Below are 20,474 nucleotides of genomic sequence, written 5' to 3'. Positions count from 1 at the left end.
AGAGAGAGAGAGAAGAGAAAGAAGAGAAGGGAACGGACGTGCTATCTGTCGAAGAGAGACTTATAGCTCTTCAAAGGGGCGGGGGACGGCGGAGGAGCGATCGTGAGGCGGAGAACCGGGAGCACGCCTAGCAACGCGTGGCCGCCACCGCATCGTGTCGCCTGATCGGGCCTGAAACCGGGGGGGGCGGGGGGCGGAGAGACGATAAGGAGATATCCTCGGGCGTTCAGCCGTCGCGCCCGTCCCGCGCGGATTTCGGAGGCTCCGGAGGCGAAAGAACGAACGGACGGACGGGCGGGCGGGCGAGAGAGAGAGAGAGAGAGCGAGCGAACGGGCGGGCGGGCCTCGCCGGATCGACCGTCGCGAATGACACGAGTCGATATCGCGTCCGGCGCCGCCACAAAGGAACGCCGCCGCCGCCGGCCGCGACGAATACGCCGTAACGATCGGCGCCGTCCGAATCGCGGATTTTTGACAGGCGCGACGCGAGCGAGAGAGCGAAAGAGAGAGAGAGAGAGCGCGCGGCCGCCTCTCGGCGTTTGGGAAGTAAAAGGGGGCAGGGGAGGTTATTCGTTCAACTATCGGGGAGAGCGGGACGTTTTTTCCCGGCGAGCCGCGAGATGCGACGCCCGCGACGGGAGGCCGGATTGGGACCCCGCTGACGCGTAATGCACGCGGGGAGGGAAGCGGGATAGGGACGAGGGAGAGAGAGAGAGAGAGAGAGAGGATGGCCCATTGACGCGTAACGCGCGAGACGCGGAATGGATCGCGCGGCACGTAGATCGGTTTCGCGTACTCGAACCGGCTCAGGCTGCCCCCCTGCCCCGCCCGCCCCCCCTTCTCCCGCCGCCGTCGCCGGAAAGAGGAATAATCTATCTACTCACCATCGTAGCGTTCCGCTTGCTCGGCCAGTTTCGCCTTGTAAACGTTGTCCTCCCGTTCAGACATCTCGGACGCGCGCGGATCTCACGGGTTAAACGGATAACGAGGGGCCCACGCGGGGGAGAGACGCGCGCACGGAATGCCCGTTCGGCAAACGACCTGCCCTAAATACGCACAACGAAGCCACACCGCACCACGAAGACGTACAGACCACTCGCAGGCTCACTGACCAAGATGGCGGCGCCCGCCAACAATCGAAAGCAGTTCCCTTCCCAGTCTCTCGCGCAGCAGCTCCGCGGATGGACTCCGCTCGCCATGCGCTCGCGCCGTGTATTACTACGCCTCCCGTGACGTCATCGCCGCTCCGCCGCCATCTCGGCGGACGGGCCGGAACGACGGCCGCGCGCACGCGCCACGTATGTACGTCGTACGGGACTGGTCACCGATAAACACACCGTTTCTTTCTCCCTCTCTCTCTCTCTGGCTCTCTCTTTCCGGACAACGAAAAACCGATCTCGCTCGTGCCGTCGCAGACGGCTCGGCCGACGCGTGCTCCCGCGAATCGCGAGATACGCTCGCTTTCCGGCCACTCTTTCGTAAAGGGCCCGGCGCGAGGAACGCGGAACGCGAACCGGGAAGCCGGACGAGAGCCCGACGGTCACGCCGACTCGCGGGCCTCGCGCCTCCTCTCCACGGCGAACCGATCGAGCGTACTCGGGACTCTCGGAAAATCGTTGCTCGCGCAACAAGCGCGCTCCTCTTCGTGCTCTGTGTATTGGCAAATATTTAAAAAAAAATTCAGCTTTGTGAAAAACAATTTGCCGGGAAGGGACTGTTTTACCGACCCGCGCACGACGTTTGCAGAACTACCGAAAGTCGAGGGGGAAACGTCGCCAATAAAAGTGTCTCTCGCAACGACGAACACCTCAATTTGTACCAATTCGAATCGCGCTTATATAGCTCTCGTGTAATTGACTTAACATAATTTATTCGCCGGAACGGAAAGCCGCTTGCAGTACGATTAAGCCCGATCTACAATGTGCTCTTCGCGTCCAGAAACATTCTATTTTATAACAATTAATTTCTAACTCGATTCTTTTCAGATATAAATCATCAAATATATCAAATTGAAACTTAAACGCTATTTAGGACCTGGCACAGGTGGTGGCCGTTAAATTACTAAGTGAATCCATGTAGTCTCTTTCCCACCCTGTACTGCGCGCCGTTACTATCGGACATACAACACAGATTTCCCCTAGGTGGGATCGTTATAGTCAGTGAATTCACGTGTTCTAAAAATCGCTGAACGATTTTTGTAAATTATACTAATTTAATTTTAATGCTGTACTTGGCATTATAAATTTTTCCCTTTCCCCTATCGATTCTATTTTACATTTAGGCAATGTGAACAGTCACCCCTTGAAAATGGTGAATCACGTGAGTTCACGTGTTCTAAAAATCGCTGAACGATTTTTGTAAATTATTCTAATTCAATTTTAATGCTGTACTTGGCATTATAAATTTTCCCCTTTCCCCTACTGATTCTATTTTACATTTAGGCAATGTGAGCACCCCTTGAAAATGGTGTAAAAAAATTTATATATCGCATTGGTATTAACAGATTTTTAATCTAAAAAACCACATAATCTCAGAATACAATTTTTTACACCATTTCCAACGGGTGACGGCTCACATTGCCTGAACGTTCTCTAACATTACTTTCGTTAATTTAAGTTGTTCTGTACAGGAGCCTTACACTTACATTTTATATTCTATTTTACAGCCAATAAACATTTAACCAATTTATGCGAGTCGATAAACCGCATATTATACACTGCACAATCGTGCGTTGTCGACAAATTTCTTAAGCGGTATCGATTCGCCTGTACAAAATTAATGTATAAACGTTTCTCGTTGCAAAAAGCACATTGTAAATCAGACTTTACGGGCTTTCACGCGATCGACGATGGGCGGCTGTGAGGGAGACGCCACGAAATGAATATCCCTTTGTAGCGAAGCATATTTGTATTTTTTTCTCTCTCTCTCTCTCTCCCCCCACACGAGTTGGCTAATGTACAAGCGCTAATGATCCGGCTTCACTACTCGGCTCTCTCATGCACACGCATACACACGCACGTACATGTACACACGTCTCGCATCCCGTTAAATTATTTAATTCTTGTATTTATATGTATACAGATGTGTGTATAATATATTTATATATAATCATTTCAGGTTTTATAAACTATTAAAATTATAATACAGCCAGAGGACTTAGCGTAATGATCATTGTAGACGTTGGCTGCAAGCTAGCCGTTCCGTTCGGCCCGTCGAAGATACGCTCGCGCGCGTGCCCGTGATATCCCGATAACATCGCGAACGGAACGGCCTATGTGCTCATAAGTAAGAGGGATATACAATAAGTTTCATCAATTAATCGTTATATGTACATACTGGCATACATACATACAAACACATACGTACACACGCGAATCCACTCGCTATAAATCCGGTCGCACGGTGCCTACGGGTGCACGCGTGTCTCTATGCTACAGCGATAATTTCGAGAAAGAAACGATCGTTACGCTCCGCGCCCGATTCCCCCGGCTTCCTCCGATCGGGCGGAGCGGCACTTAGGAGCCTGCGATTCGCCGCCTCGCGTAGTTCGCTCTTCGAATCGTCGTTCCAATTCGGTGATAACGCGTCGCGCACCTCCGCGCGTTACAGCTCGGCAAAGGTATTCGGAGCGTAGCTTCTAGCGTGCTTGAAATCTGTGCAGACGTGAAATGGCATGGTTTCCTTTTTTTTCCTCCTTCCTCCCTTCTTCTCGCATAGAACGCTGGCCAGACTTGGAAGCATCGTCGTCATCGGTTTACAATTACGCGTGTAAAATGTTGAACAAACGTCGGCCGTCGCTTGCGCGTGTATCCGTAAATTACTGAACAAACCTCCGAACGTACATACGTAATTGCACTGTTCTTTCCGTTCACATACAATACCGTCGGGATTTTACTTCCACTTTGAACTTAATTATTTTCAGACTTTCTGGTTGCGACACTGGGTTGAATAGAAAGCGCGCGCGACGAGGGAAAAATTGCAGATACCGACGCGTGTCGGAATTCTTAGCGCACGGGATATCCTTGTAAAAATAACTCGTATGTAAAAGAAAAATCAGCGCATCCTGTTTCATATTAATTCACGTCAAGTGTTGACTCGATTCCTCATTGCATATCTCTCTGCATAACACAGACACTTTCAGCGATGGATTAAAAATCATGAAACGCACAGAATTTTCGTAGAATAGCATTGATTGTGGTATAAACTCGGATTAATCTCTAGAAAATTAGATTCGTCTAAAAATAAGTTGAAAATACTGAATATATTATTAAGTGGAACATTGAACTCTGAAATCTTTCCTCTCTAATGACAGTAGGTTTTCCATCCTCTTTCCTCGCGGTCCTATCGCTACCTCTCAGCTTAAAGGCCATTCTACAATTGCGTAAACGTGATTGTTAGCGGTTGTACAGTGTTGTAAAACACAGTTTTAAACTAGCATTTCCGATTGTAAAGCCTGTTGTAAAAGATGGCTGAACTTCATCTTTCACGACTACGATATAAAACGTAATGGCTAACCAATCAGAATTCTGTCACGTGTCCATACCGCTCTCATCAAACGCTAAACTGTACTCTGATTCGTTATCATTCACTTCAATTACGATGTATCTTATTCTATTGTATATTACTTTGTTGTACAACACTTACTACTACTTCTACTCCTACAACCCTACAACTACGTTTACGCAATTGTAGAATGGCCTTTAGGCTAAAGTAATGAAACAACCGGAATTCATTCGACTTGCCCGAGCTTCGATCTTTTACGATCTTCACACATACGGCTAATATAATAAAACGCACTTAATCGAATTGAAAAATTTAAGATTGACTATTCATTAATTCAGCGCAAAGTCCTATCGCTACCTCTCAGCTTTAGGCTAAAGTAATGAAACAACCGGAATTCATTCGACTTGCCCGAGCTTCGATCTTTTACGAATTCACACATACGGCTAATATAATAAAACGCACTTAATCGAATTGAAAAATTTAAGATTGACTATTCATTAATTCAGCGCAAAGTCTTACAAAAATAGCACGCAGGCGCATGTTAATCGAAAAACGTTGGATTAAACGCTGGACTAAATATTACTTCATTACTGGAGAAAAGAAGATACGAAAAGTAAGACGGGGAAGAAACAAGGGGAAAGAAAGGGAGAGAGGTAGAAGAGTTAAAGAATAGGCGAAGGCGATGACATGCAAGTATAAATTGCATATTGTATGTCAAGTTGCCAACGAGTTTCGTTCACTTCATTGGAAGAATTAATTGCTAAACCATATCCCCGTAACAACCCCATTATCACGTCAACGTTATTTCATAAGCATTCAAGTCCCGACCACCAAACGGTCGCGACTTTTATTCTCGGCCTACAGTCACTTTTTAACAATTCAAAATCTCTTTGCATACTGCGTGAGTACGTGACGAAGTCGCATACGCAATCGAGTCTACCTAAACAACTAAAATATGTTTGGACATCTCGACCAGTCACCTCTGCTCTTGTAATCCCAGTATTCGCCATTATAAACGAAACAACGGCTGTCCGTGTACGGATCTTGCTTCTTCCTGAACCACAGCGGTTCGTACGCCTCGTGAGATAATCCTGCGGAGAGACACCAGCCCCCGTGAGCAAAAGGATCTCGATTGTCGCCGTTTGACGATATAAACCTACCTTGCGCGGCCGCCTTTTCGAGGTCGTGCTCACGAGCCCGTCTAACAGCTCTTTGTTTCTCTTCTAAACGCAACTTTTCCGCATTAGCCTCGTCCCACCGTCCGTCCTCCATTAATCGCTGATCAGGCCTCAACCGAGAATCCGTCGGAGCTACGCCTTCTTCCGGTTCGTTCAATTGACACGCTAGTTCCGTGAACGAATAATATTTCTCACAGTCGTCACTGCAACATTATATCGGGATACTGAAACGTTTCTCATATGCGTTGACGATGTTATCGCTAAATTTGTATCACAAAAGAGCCCCTCGATTGATTTTCGTCTCGAGACATTGTACTTTTTAGCGTGGAAACGAATTCCATCGGAAAATATGTAAAACTATGCCTCGCTTATCGCAGACGTCGGAACGCTGCATTTGAATTCATTTCAAGTGCAAAGTGAGAAGAGCGAATGTAAGAGCGACGTTTCGCCGAACGGACACAATGTCTATGCGCATATCGCTACATACTTACGTAGGCATACGGCGTTTCCAAGCTAATATGTAAGGACCCGTCTTATAAACTGGATTATCCGGCGTGCCAGATGTGCTGATTACCGGCGCGATTTCTATCTTCGAGTCCCACGTACCCTGCACTACCCACTTGACCTCTTTGTTGGAATTCATGACTACGCCCTTCACCTTGCGCTGGCTGTCTCGCGAGAAGTACGAGTACGGTATGTACTTCAAATGGCACTTGATACCCTCCTTGTGATTTACAATATCCATATCGCCGCTCTGGTCGACCCACAGCTTCCCGACTATAATATTATGTACTGTAGTAGTAACTTTACGCCATGTGTAGTGTTGCTGGCCGCTGTTAAATTCTAGATGAGCGGTGCCCAACGGAATCACCTGGTGAAACAAAAAAAAAAGCTCAATTCTCAGAACCGCGTTTCGACGACACAGTGGCTCGTTGCGCGATCGGTACTTTATTACCGCGAGACATCGTACCTGCAGATACTTTCCACGAAATTTAGAAGCCATTGTAAACTCTTGCCAACATCGCCACTTCTTCCCCTCGCAATGTTGAGCTAGCATAGGCGGATGATGAGACACTTGCTCCGAAATCGCGCGCCACCCGAGATCATCCGTACGATCGCACTCGTAAGTCTCGCCTAGAAGGGGATTGAACGGCTTTCCCGTTCTCGCTGCGGTTGTGGCGTAGCTAGACACGGTGAAGGCGGCTACGAAAGCCATCTGTTCGTAACTATCCGTACATTCTGCAGCCCTGTTTGAGAAGGAAAAAAATCAGATCGATCTTTTCTCTGAGAAAACAAACGAAGGCCCGTAATCTGAGTCCCATTTCATCGATAATAAGCGCCCCTGAAAGTGGCTTGTAGCCAATCGTAAGGCTTATTAGTAGAGGTGTGACATTTTCATGTTATTTTTTGGTATCTTTTGCGTTTTGTTTTTCCAAATTTTGCGTTATTTTGATGTTAATTTTTGGCATCTTTTGTATTTCCGGATTTTGCATTATTTTGATAATGTTTCTGATAATGTCGTGGTCAGAGGCGGGCAGGGCTTCAATTAGGCCCGGTTTCACCAACGTCGATTAGTTTCATTCTTTCTTGGTCTCTTTCCAACTGTTACTTTAGAAAGAGGCAAAGGACGAATTAAGCTAGGCTTAAAGCTAAACAACGTTCGTGAAACCGGGCCTTAATGTTTAGATAGAACACTTTACGACATTTATTAAGGCTAAACATATGTTAAAAAATGTAACAAAACATAGCATATTGAAATAGCATGGCACAAATGACTGAAATTACATATTATTTTCAGGCTGTAAAGCAGTAACATGTCTAAAAAAAGTAAACAAACTAGTCTTAGGCATAAATCCCTTTGGTTTAGGATACAACATCGACGTTAGAAACGTTTACTAAGGACAATTGCGATCTTTGGCATTATTTTGCGTGTTGAGGATCATTTGAGTCATTTTGCGTTTTAAAAACGTGTTTAAACGAAGTTGGAGGCTCCAAAGTGTAAAGAAATGACATTAAAAACGTTCCTGGGGCACTTTGCGATACTTTGTGTATAAAGATAACATCAAAATGTCACACCTCTACCTATTAGCTACTTTCAGAGGCGCCTTTGTCGATGAAAGGGGATTCAGAGTACGGGTCAGAGAGTACAGACGCGACGGCAATTGTACCTGTCCAGAATATCTGCATATTCGTAGTCCTCCGTCAGTCGTTGAAGCATACTAAGCGGCTCGGAGAAGTTGACCGGCATGGGAATTTTCGACAGGTCCTTGCCGATGCAGTTCTTCATTATGCTCCACAGGTTCAAGGGATAGTTCGGTTTCTCAGGTACCCTAATCCTCCGCTTCCGTTTGGTGGTCATCCCGGTGCCGCTGCTGCCATTGTTGGACCGCCAAGCCGCCTGTTGGCACATGGGAAACGCATGTACGTCCCGCTTTACGCTCAAAACGTGAGGAGAGAAAATGGCTATTCGCTCACAGTATCCAGGTCGTCCGTGTTTGCGACGGGTGAGGGGGTCTGCGCCGCTGTGGAATCGGTCACAATGAGGAACGACTCGGCGCCAGTGGAACCGGAGACGGGCATGGGCGTCGGGTCTCCCTCCGAGCTAGAGCCATCGTCGCTACCCTGGGAATCGTTGCGGTCTCTCGCGTGGGAAATGGAATTGCTCGCGGCGATGGGTATGGTTAGCGTGAAAGTGTCCGATTCCTGCGCGTCGTAAAACTCTGCGTTGTCCTCCTCATCCTCCGACGGCGACGTTGTGACTGCGGGATCTGCAAAGTCAAAACTTTCCATTGGACGGGCGCCGCGCGGAAGCTGGAGCGCGTTGAACAAAGACCGCTTAATCGCGCCGAATAGCCCCGGATAAGCATCGAGATAAGGGACAATCGTGAGTCTTTTATCGCGACGCGACGCGACTTGTCCGAACGTGACGAAGGGGGGAAAACGCGCGTGCAAATTACGACGGCGAGCGCGCGACACGCGGCTGCGGGAGTCACGCCAGTCGACCGCGGTCGCGAGATCGTATCGCGTTAATAAAGAATCGATACGACGTCCCGCGAGCTCCGCGCGCGGTCAAGACCGCCGCGTGGATCAGTCGGTCGGTCTCGCCGCGAGAGCGAGAGCTCTCGTTCCCGCGTTTCACTCCTTCTTTCGACTCCCTCGGCGAATCGAATGTGCCGCCGCGCGACCGCGCTGCGGGTCGCGCTCCGCGTGCACCCTCGAGACTCTCCCCCCTCTCTCTTTTTGGAGCGCGCACCGTTGATCTCGAGTGTACGAGAGACGTAACGCGGTTACGGGCGAGGCAGGGCGAGACGCGAGCGAAGACGCACTCCCGCACACAGCTGTTGTCGCGCGCGTCCCGCGAATCTCGCGGTTCCCCGAATTGGACTCGGCTCCGCGGCCGCGAGAGACGTCAGCGGAACGTCGAGCCCCGCGCTCGTCACAACCTCCCGCGGGGCGATCTCGCCGTCGGCGCGAAAGAACGTCTGCCAACGCTGTCCGGGATTTAGGGGGAAGCCGCGTTATCGGAGATAACGGGAGGAAAGGGCGAATCCAATACCAATTTACGGCGATCGCTTGCCGCCCGTCGATCGAGCGTCGGACTCGGAGACGGAAGCACTCCCGACCGTGTCATGTGCGAACGTATATACACAAGTTATTACGTTACCGTATATATAGATATATATATATATACACAAGGAGCACAACGCGGGGATAAACGCTCTTTTGTCCTATGTATATAGAAACGGCACACGGACGGTGCATACGTAGACCACGGATGACGTAATCGCGCGATAATCACCGCGCATCGGCGCTTCCCTGGGGCCATCTAGCGCGACCGCGGGCAAGCGACCGCGGGCGCCGAGATTTAAATTTCCGTCCGCGCTCCGCGAACGCGCGGGACTCCGCGTCACGGACGATTTTATATATTCAGGGCCGTCTCGGGCCGGTATTCATAGTCGATTCTTATTTCAAAATCATCCCAAGTGTTATCTTAAGACGCTAATACGGCTTTGTGATTGGTTGAAAACACATTGCCTGCGTTCGTTTTCTCCCACCGGGAGCATAAACTATACTGAAAGTCTATAATTTACGTAACGTAAACTATTTCAGCATAGTTTATGCTCCCAGTGGGAGAAAACGAACGCAAGCATTAAGAGTATACGCAAGATGATCTTAAATATAAGAACTGACTATGAATACCGGCCTTAGGCTGGTATTACGTTTGTCGTACGACAAATTTTTCAAGTGTGTTGATTGGCTGGAAGATGGTGAAATTCTCGGGTATCTAGAAATTTTCTATCCAGCGGCCAATCGACACGCTTGAAAAATTTGTCGCTTCGCAAACGCGCTAGACTCCGCGTCACGGACGATTTTACATATTCAAGGCCGTCTTAGGCTTGTATTACGTTTGTCGTACGACCAATTTTTTAAGTGTGTTGATTGGCTGGAAGATGGTGAAATTCTCGGGTATCTAGAAATTTTCTATTCAGCAATCAATTAACATGCTTAAAAAGTTTGTCGTATGACAAATGTAATAGTACCCTTAAGCTTTATCTATAATTAAAGTTAGTCTTTTAATTGAGTCAATGTTAAACGTTAAATATTTGAAGACAATAGGGGCAATGTGAGCCGTCAGCAGGACTTCGGTGAATAAACAACTTATATATAGTTAGAAGATAAATTATATGTTATTTACATGATATTCAATAACAATTTGTTACATGGAAACGTTTCGGTCAGTATAACATGGGCCAAGACACACTTCATAGCGAACTATTATACATCTCCGTCTGTCTCCTCATCATATCACATGGACTAGCCCTTCCGGCACCATACAAAGTGTCTGACCACTAACATGAACTATGGTGAGGGACGTGACGGCGACCGAACAGGCATCTAATCACATATTCAGATAAACCTTCAGAATAGCGAATAAAGTATGTAGTGCCCTCACAAACCGGCCTGTCATATAGACATAGGAAAATTCCAAATAACTCATCGCGTTTCTATCATATGTTAACCTTTGTTTACAACGAAATCAAATCCCAGTGAGAAATGATTCGTCGATCGATGTCGAATCGACGCCAATTTGACGGTATCGATGTCGATTCGACATCGTTTTGACATCGCTCGACAAATCATTTCTCACTGGGATGTAGGACTGAAGAGAGTCGCATGCGCTGACCGAAACGTTTCCATGTAACAAATTGTTATTGAATATCATGTAAATAACATATATTACAATTTATCTTGTAATTATATATAAGTTGCATGCATGCTAACGAAACAGAGAATAAGAAATATAAAACTTATTTACGTGAAGGTCTGTGTCCACCCGCGGGTGTCGCTGAAGGAATCGCGTGTTGCGCGGCTTCCTCCAGGTGGGAATGTTGCCTAGCTAACTGTTCGACCATTTTCTCTATCCGCACCTTCTGGTCGCGCTCGTGCTGCAGCATCTTCTTCCACTTAGGCTCTTGTTGCTGGGCTAGTTGCAAGTAATCGCTGCTTGTCTGCAACAACGTGTTCAATCTGTTCTCGAGTTGCGTCTCGCGTGAGATTACATCGGTATTAGATCACATCAGTAAAGAGAGAAAGAGAGGATGCCATTGCCAAGGACAATTCCGTGAATGAGGCAACTCTGATTGGCATGAAAATTGAACTCTGCTCTCCGCAAATCTTGCGAATTTCCACGTAGACTTTGAACGGCATCGTTTCTACATGCAGCTAATTAACCACAGTGCTAACTGTATCTCAAGATTGTCCCCCTCTCTTCCCTCTCGTTAAGTGAATCACCGCTTGGCCATGTATTGTTTCGTTACGATAAGATTTACGAGATGTTCACACAAGGCAAGTTCAAGAGTCCATTGAGTCAAGCCCAATAAAAAAGTGACACGCAAACAATGTTCATGCTATTATCTTCCGAAGCATTACTGAGATCCGCGGATGCGAATGTATTCGACGTCCTTTTTTTTGCAGGATTATTGGAGAATTACGTCGCATCAGACTAACGTTGCCGCATTAAAAAGCTACCGCAGTCTACGATCGAATGTTGATATCTTGAAAAAAAGAAAACAAGGTTCTCGCACAGTAATGGTTGCAACACTTTTTTCCGTAAGTTTCGTAAAGGCTATTCTACAATTGCGTAAACGTGGTTGTTAGCGGTTGTACAGTGTTGTAAAACACAGTTTTAAACTAGCATTTCCGATTGTAAAGCCTGTTGTAAAAGATGGCTGAACTTGATCTTCCACGACTACAACGATATAGGACGTAAAAGCTAACTAATCATTCATTTCAATTACGACGTATCTCACTCTATTGTATATTACTTTGATGTACAACACTTACTACTACTTGTACTCCTACAACCCTACAACTACGTTTACGCAATTGTAGAATGGCCTTAAGGCCGGTTCTACATTAGTCGCATCGTAGCGTCGCAAGGGTCGTAGAGCAGTTCTAATTCAACGCTGATTGGTCGGATCTATGATTTGCGACGCTTGCGACGCTACGATACGGTCAATGTAGAACCGGCATTTAGATTCAGGTTTATGTACCAAAACGTTTTCTCAGAGGAAAAGAATTTTCGCAAGAAATAGATCGGAAATGTTCAACATGGTTTCGGAATGAATATCGAATAAGATGTTCCTCGGAGAAGATTTTGGAACGAGCCTAAATCTAAATGCACGTTCCTAAGCTCATTAAAAGAAAGTGTTGCAATCATTCTGTCCATTACTGTACAGAAAACTAGAATTTGTAATCGGACGGTTCCACTGTAAAGGCCTGGGTTCACGATGTTAGAACTTGGTCCAAGTTCTAGTTCCGAGAAATGTGTAGTCAATCAACTTGCAGCTTTTATCGAATAGCATCTTCTCGAAACTAGAGCTTGAACCAAGCACCGTGGACACAGGCCTTTACGGGACTCGCTGACTAAAGACACGAAGGAAAAGAAAAACAAAAGTGTGATTCTCGCGGACACTTAACGTCGTTCAATTTCACGTCGAAATGATCGACTGGACTTACAGTAACCATAGCGTTCGCCGCAATCCGGAAGAGCGTGGCTCGCTCGCTGACGATCTTGAATTTCGCCGCTAATTCCGGGGACGGAGGCTCTAACATTTCCAAATCGGTTAAAGCTCGTTGAAGCGCCGATCCCTGCTTAAGCATCAAGTCATTGCACGCCTGTAGATCGTCCAGCCGTCGCGTTAGATCCTTAATCACAGACGCGGTTTCTACGTTTTGATTGTCGTTATCTTGATATTCCTCCTCCTCTTCTTCTAAAAGAGATTTCGCCGCATAACGTCGCCGAAGTACTAAAGCTCGATAATATACAAGAAAAAGACAGATGCAGCACGACAATTACAGGCAAATGTATAGGCATCGTATCGATGTTACAGTCGCTTGCGATGCAAATCAAATTCATAAATTATGCACAGTGCAATAATCTATAACTAGTATACATATAAGATGACAGGAACATTCATTAAATTATTTATAACGCAGAAACAGTCTATTTATTCCGCGCAACAGTCTCAAATTCCATTTCAAAGTGGAAAAATTTCATACGACTAATATTAATACAATTCGAGTTCTATGTCTGAAACGCATAAATTACATAAATTTGAATTCAGTATTTTATACCTTTCCATTCATTACGTTCTCGGACATTTTATTAAGTGAAGAAAAAAAAAAGAAAGACACCGGCCTTCATGACGTTTCATTAATGAATGTTAATAAACCAAGCCTATTCGTATACGAGTCTATTGACTCTTTAGAGAATAGACTGAATTGAATTCTTTCGCTAAACCGCAATTTAAAGTACTTAGACTTCAGTTCTTTAAAGTATCCGTTAAACTGCTAACCTGGAAACACTTTCAAGCTATTAAAATTGATTTAATAAAAATTTTTGATGTTTAATAAAAAAAAGTACTTATCGTTTGTATATGTCGTGTTGAAAAATTTCCAATGTTTATAAAACCGATTTCTGACACAGCGAAAGTTTTACTATTTCGATTCTTCGCGTACGCTAAAATCTTTTAAATCATATTAAAACATTTTAAAATAAATTAGAGCAAAACACCGCCAAAATAATCACGTCAACATGCTTTCTCTACTGGTACTCTCTGCTAATGTATGTACGTGACGTACATCCGCAGCGGAATAATCAAATTTTTGAAACCTAAGCCATTAATCCGTCAACCCTTTCAGTCACAGTGATGCATATATGCATCCCCTTTGTGATGTCGGTATTGTCGCTGTAGTTTCTACCGTTTCAAATTTTTCTTGAATGTTTTTTACTTCAGGACTTCCTAAGGATTAAAATGTGACAATAGAATTATTAGTTCATCGATATTGCTCCGTCCTGAATTGCACGACCGAAAGGATTAACGGACAAGTGGCTCAGATTCGAAATAATCTTCTACACATCGAGTCGAAAGGGAAAGAGGCGCCGGAAACTTGGCGAGATGTACAGGCACAATCGTACGAACCAGATTCCATCGCTTGGATCGCCTTGGCTTTCGCCAGCTCGAGGGCTGTGACCCACTGTTGTCGCTCCACCTCGGTCGACGCCTTGATGTGGAAGGTCTGCGTGCCGCCGTTGCTCACGACGAACGTGCAGGCGTCCACCGTGTGTATTAAGGCCCCGTGTAAGGAAATCGTGCCGCGGCATGTGTGGGACATCTCCGCGGGGTTTCTGAAACAGGCGGTAACGGAGACGCGACAGTTTCAGGCGCGCGTCCCTCTCGGGGTCGGGATCGCCGAATGACACAGAGAAAGACAGACGTGAGTTTGCAATCGGGAGGGACTCGACTTCTCACACACGACGATCCGGAACGATTCGGCTCCGTGAGGGAGGTTTGTCCAAGCGGCCACCTCTTCTCTATCGATTAAAAAAAAAAGAAAGAAAGAAAAAGAAAGACAGAAAGATCGGTATACAGCAACGTTTGTCTGTGTTGATCTGTGACACCGTATCGACACCGATCTCCGACTCGGCGGGAGAGACGAAGGCAGGTGGACAGGATGCGAGAGGGGGTGGGGACAGTTAGCACTGAAAGGGTATGGATTTATTGGCGTAATCCAGGGAACATAAAAAACACTCGATTACGCCCGAATAAAAGCGATCCCATTACCATAGATAGAACTGGTTGGTCCACTCCGTCACTCCTTCGGTTTTGCGTCGATCCCTTTTGCGCATCCGCCATTATTTTGGTCAAGCCAGCGAGAGAGAAGTTGTATGTGCGGTAAGGCCTGGGTCCTTTTAGCCCCGAGGAACGTGTAGTCAATCAATTTGCAGCTTTTACGGAATAGCTGCGAATTCATTGGCTACACACTTCTCGAAACTAGAACTTGGACCAAGTTTTAGCATCGTGAAGACAGGCCTGTAGTGTAGCTTTTAGTACGTAAACACCCCCCCCCCACACACACGCGCGCGATTGCTGACCAAATCAATGGAGGAATACCACGTGACCGGGATCGCAAAGATCAAAGGGGCCGACAGAGAGTGGTCCTACTAGTTATACTATGCCATTACCATCCCAATATCACGGATCCCCGGCTGCTGCTCCCCCATCCCGGCGCGTCCGCATGAACGAACGTCTCTCGGTCGTACTCGCGGTCGGCGGTCAAGAGCAATCCGTGGGAGTTATTCTCCGTCATACGAAACGACGATCCAAAGACCGACGGGAGGGGAAGGGGGGGGTGGGTGGGAAGCGGAGACGAGGGGAGGAGAGCTCTCAATCGGATCATGCACGTGAGGTCGCTCGGGTTAATCGGACACGCAACAATCGCGATTCCGCGTGGAGGAAAGAGAAAAAATATATAGTCGCGCTGGCGCGGAATCGCAGAAAACGGGGTGTCGCGGAAACGGATCGCCGAGCCCCGGGCTGCGCTCTTCCACTCGCTCGCGGGGATGAACGGAGGGAGTCGCGCGACGGCTCATCAGCTGCTGGTCCGAGAACTCTCCCTCTTGCTTTCGGAATCGCGGACGTTCTAGCTCGCGGGCGGCGAGTAAAATTGAATTAAAGTCGTATTTCCGTCTGAATAAACGAACAAACAATGACGCCCATTGCGATCCGACCGGTTGACCCGGCGTTGCGAGTAGCGGTGAATCTATACGTCGGGGCCAGAGGACGCGTGAATTCTTCCGCCAATCTGCGCGCGAGTCTGCGAACGGTGCGGGTCGTGTGAAAGGACCGGCTTCGACACACAGTCGATTTAAAAGGAAGGACCGCGTTCCATTTTACGAACAGAGTCTTCGCAAGTTTCTTGAGAGATTCTCGCAAAATTCTGCGCAGACAGGAAAGTGTAATTCGAGTAATGCGATTCCGGAGCTCGCGTGATCGCGCGATCCTCCTCCGTTCTCAAAGCGAGTAAAACGCACGTCAAAGGTCATCGATCTGTTTAAGGACGCCCTGTACACGCGCAGATATTGGCGGAAACGTGTCTCGAGATGTGCCCGCGTATATTAATTTCCAAATCTTACAGTGTACCGCGAAAAGCTGTGCGAATTATTCGAATTATCGAATCATGCGAATTGAATCGAATCGGGCGAGACTCGATTCGGCGCGAGTTTGAATTTCTGTGACTCGAATTCCAACTGTTCGAACATTTCGAATCGTAGAGGAATGTCCTCTATATGAGATAAAATTCCAATTTGAGACAGTAGGTTTTCAACGTCCAAATTCAATCACAAATATTTTGCGCAACGATTGCACAATCTAACAATCAATTGTCCAGAGAAAATTCCCTCCGTGTACAAAATCGTATTTCCCATTAATAAGCAAAACAGCATGTTATGTTAACAGGTACGTTCGGTACAATCGCTCACTGAGTAGCAATAGAATTGGTTCTTGCCTTAGGATCCGAATTAACGATGATTGATATCAAACTAAAAATATTGTTTTATTTTAGTTATTACGTAATGTATCCTGTAACAATTGGATAATGTTATTGGACACTTCGGAGTACTTTAATAATTTATCTATGATTTTTCGCTCGATTCTTTCGACCAGCGACATTAAATAAGGTATACTTTACTAGTTTCATATAAAATATTTAAATATTTTTTACCTTAAAACTAAGTTATATTATTTAATCAATATTACTTTTCTACGTCGAAATATTCTCTTACTGTCTACACACGTTAAAATTCAATTTAATAATAATTATATTATTAACTAAAAATTATATTTCAACGATTCGATTCGATTGAATTCAATTCGCTTTGTTTCGAATAAAATTTTGTCAATTTATTTCGATATTCAGAATCGAAAAAGAAAATAAACTCCGATTCGATTCGACATACAAAAATCCTTGATCCGCACATCTCTAGTATCGCGCGTAATGTCGCTCGTTACGTAACGCCCGATAAATATTTGCGATGATGAAACATCTGGACGAAAACCGACGGATTTTCACAATGAAACGGTTCTTCGGAATTTACTGAAAAGAAAGAAGACAATTGCGTTGAATTTTATGTATCGCGAATCGTTACAGCCCATTACTATGCCTGATACCGCTGATAAAATTCATTTTATTCGGCGGCGACACGTTGACCCGATTTTTCCAACTCCGCGATATTTATACAGGGTGTCCCGGCGATACTTTCCTGCAAACCGCAGATTCTTCAGCGTGTTCGAATTAAACTTTCACTCATCGGACACGTCGAGACGCGCGTCCATCCATCTTTCCGACATTCGTATCAAGGAGAAACGGATGTGTCACATTTATGTAAAAACTCGCGGCTAATAGAAAGCACGCTGTATAAATCTTGCGCCGAGTCGTATCAAAATCAAGAGGCGCGGTCGTGTCTCGCGCCAAGTTCACGCGCAGCGAGATTTCAAAAATATATACGAACAGTTTTTCCCTGAGGATTTACTTCCACTTGATGCCATTTTCTCACATCATATTTTTCGATAGACAGAATATACAGTAGTTTCTTTCCACAGATTTTTATGCACGTCAGTATTTTTCATCGTTGTTACACAGCAATGACTCGACAGGCGCGTGTACTTGGCGGTTTTCTTAAATTTGTGTTTTATACGTGAGGGAGAATTTGGGCGATACGAGAACTCTCTAAACAGAAAGAAAACAAAGAAATTATATTTGATCGAGAGGAAAGGAGGAAGTCGTTCGGCGGAGATTATGAAATCTTTCGTTTCGTCGATCGCACTCGGAGAAAGAGAGAAAACGTAAAATTGATCTGCGATCATTGCGTCGGGTACAACTTTCCAGCATCCGCCAGAAAGAAGATGGAGAAAAACAAAACCGTCTAACTTAAGAGAGATACCGGTAGACAGCTGTCTCGTCGATCCGACAACGACCATCAGACCGTGTACACTTGTCGTACGATAAATTTTTCAGGCGTGTCGATCCGCTGCACAATAGAAAATTTCTAGAGACTCAACAACACTTTTCTATTCTGCAACCAATCGACACGCTCGAAAATTTTGTCGTACGACAAATGTAATGCCGTAGGGCCTGAGCAGACTGGCTGTCTTGTACTCTTAGGACATGCGTTACCTCAAGACAAAGGGTTCATTGTAAAAAAAAATTACGTGTAAAATTATAATATTGGGACCATCTATTAAAGGTGTACATTTACATACGTCTGTAAATTTACACCTTGTAGGTAAAATTATTACCTTATATAATAAGTAAACTGCTTGCTTTTAATTGTGTAAATTTTCAATTTGTTGTAATTTTTCATCAAGTATAAACAAGTATTTACACAGCAAAGAGTAAAAAAAATTTTAGGGGGCAAAGTACACAAATTTATATATTTCCATTATTAATAGTGCAATCGCTACACTTATTATGCATGTAATTTTACGTACTTCTTTTACAGTGTTAAAACATAAAACATTGTCTTAAGGCTGTCTTAAGAGTATAAGACAGCCATTCTGCTCAGACCCTTAGGGCCACTATTACACTTGTTGTACGGCAAATGTAATACCGGCCTTACACTGCGTGAGATCGCTACAAAAGTGAACAAAAGTGACGATAAATCGAGACGAACTGGCACGATAAAGGACACGACATAGAGAAGCGACACGTTTCATTGCAACGCGGCTGCGTCGCGTACACACATAAAAGTAAGAGAAACAGAGAAATGAAGACAGAAAAAGAGAGTGAGAGATAAGGACGATGGAGAACACGAGTGTTACGTTTATTAGCATACGGTTTAGCGTACGAGGACACGTTTAATTTCCAGATTTGCACGCACAGGCGATACGTAGCGTAACCGCCGATACGTCACAGGTTATATAGGTGGAGAAAGCGGATGAGATTCATTTCTTTTTGTCGAAGCCATCGATAAGTTAAAATTGCTCGAAAAAGAAAAAAAAACAGTTAAGTTACATGACGTGTGCGCATGTGTGTTACGTGTGTGTGTACGTGTGTACACGTACGTGTGTGTGATCGAGTATCAAAAATGAGAGATGGGGACAACGTCCTGAGGGGGGGGGGGGGCTGTTTTTAATTACAAACTCGCGAAGAGAGGTAGGGGGAAATCGGGATATGCGATTTCGCATATTTTGTCTTTTTCGTTTTGTTTTTCTTTTTTTTTTTTTTACTTACTCGGAGGCTCTGCCAGCCCTCCGCTTGCGTCGCGATGATTTTGGCCCCCCTGTTGGTTGAGCCCTAAACAATCCATAAAACAAATAGACCCCGTTCACATTGTGTAACACTGTGTGCAAGGATTATCACACGAAATTTCGTTTTCTCCTCGGTTCCGTTTCTCTTTCGCCTCTTACCGCAAGAAGTAGACAAGAGCACAGGCGAGCTTTTCTCTTTGTCAAGTAGCTCCAAGTTCGCGAGATCGTGGGGGGCAAAGAGCAAAAAAAAGGGGGGAAACCGTCGACGCGAGACGTAAGGGTTCACTCGGTCTTGCAAACGCTTGCGGTGCGTGATATTTTTGCGTGCTATTACGCGTGTTTGTACACTAGGAATCGTCGATGCCTCCCACACGGAGACAAATTAAAATTTACCATGAAAATTATGTAACTGTAAGACAACGTGGCATTTCGAGGAACTTCTTTCAATTTCACTGTACATTTTACCGGTAAAATCAGGGTCGGGAAGTAACTCGTTAACGAAGTTACAGTTACAGTTTTTTTTTTTAGTAACTCTAACTTAACTTCGTGACTTTCTCTACATTTGTAACTTAACTCAGTTACATTTTTTCGATAACTAGTAACTAATTTAATAGTTACATTAATAGTTACTTTATGTATGTTTTAAACCTCCGCGGACTGCATCAGGCCTTGCATTTACGCATAAACGCCTTTATCGACGCCTTTACAATTCAAGTGCAGATTTGATATTTTTATTTTCATCGTAAGAAAGTAACTGCAATGTAACGAGTCGTTACTTTTTGAGTAACTGTAACGCGTTACTTTTCAGAATTAGTAACTTGTAACTGTAACTAGTTACATTTTTAGCGAAGAAACTGTAACTGTAACCAGATACTTTTGTAAAGTAACTTTCCCAATCCTGGGTAAAAAGTATAAAATTTTTAAAAAACCCCCCTTCGCGAAATGCCACGTGGTCCCACAATTACATGACTTTCAGGATCAATTCTCTCCGTGCACATGAATTTGTGCACATTTATACATTTTGCATATACGTACATGGAAAATGTATGCGTGTTCTACACGTGCTTAAACCAACGTGGGAAGGTGCGTCGGTGATTCCTAGCGTACGCTGTGCGAGAAGAAGCCTCACGACGGACAAATCGGGTGTAAAATTCGTATGACGGCGGGTCCGTGTGACACGCGCCGGTGAGACAATCCTCCT

General features: G+C 45.3%; 2 protein-coding genes across 6 annotated transcripts in view; both read right to left on the bottom strand.

Moving 5' to 3' along the window:
• Nucleotides 1-1,216, bottom strand: part of LOC105567652 (14-3-3 protein epsilon) — an 11,328-nt gene extending 10,112 nt beyond the window's left edge. The window contains exon 1 of the mRNA XM_012022700.1: nt 885-1,216. Coding sequence (XP_011878090.1) covers nt 885-948 — 64 coding nt within the window. The 5' untranslated portion in view covers nt 949-1,216. The remainder of the gene's footprint in view (nt 1-884) is intronic.
• A 4,091-nt stretch (nt 1,217-5,307) lies between these two features.
• Nucleotides 5,308-20,474, bottom strand: part of LOC105567650 (oxysterol-binding protein 1) — a 19,281-nt gene continuing 4,114 nt past the window's right edge. Inside the window, exons 2-11 of one of the 5 annotated variants that reach the window (XM_012022694.1) lie at nt 19,257-19,319; nt 14,168-14,373; nt 12,702-12,997; nt 10,999-11,191; nt 8,157-8,449; nt 7,850-8,079; nt 6,652-6,928; nt 6,173-6,552; nt 5,664-5,884; nt 5,308-5,594 (exon numbers count right to left, since the gene is read on the bottom strand). In XM_012022694.1, coding sequence (XP_011878084.1) covers nt 5,452-5,594; nt 5,664-5,884; nt 6,173-6,552; nt 6,652-6,928; nt 7,850-8,079; nt 8,157-8,449; nt 10,999-11,191; nt 12,702-12,997; nt 14,168-14,373; nt 19,257-19,319 — 2,302 coding nt within the window. In that variant the 3' untranslated portion in view covers nt 5,308-5,451. The remainder of the gene's footprint in view (nt 5,595-5,663; nt 5,885-6,172; nt 6,553-6,651; nt 6,929-7,849; nt 8,080-8,156; nt 8,450-10,998; nt 11,192-12,701; nt 12,998-14,167; nt 14,374-19,256; nt 19,320-20,474) is intronic. The other 4 variants (XM_012022695.1, XM_012022696.1, XM_012022697.1 and 1 more) reach the window with 4 other exon arrangements.

Source organism: Vollenhovia emeryi, unplaced genomic scaffold, assembly GCF_000949405.1.
Source record: "Vollenhovia emeryi isolate VEMERY1.0 unplaced genomic scaffold, V.emery_V1.0 DF939136.1, whole genome shotgun sequence".
NCBI lineage: Eukaryota > Metazoa > Arthropoda > Insecta > Hymenoptera > Formicidae > Vollenhovia > Vollenhovia emeryi.
Note: the sequence above shows the minus strand (reverse complement) of the source record. Positions and strands in the feature narration are given on the sequence as shown.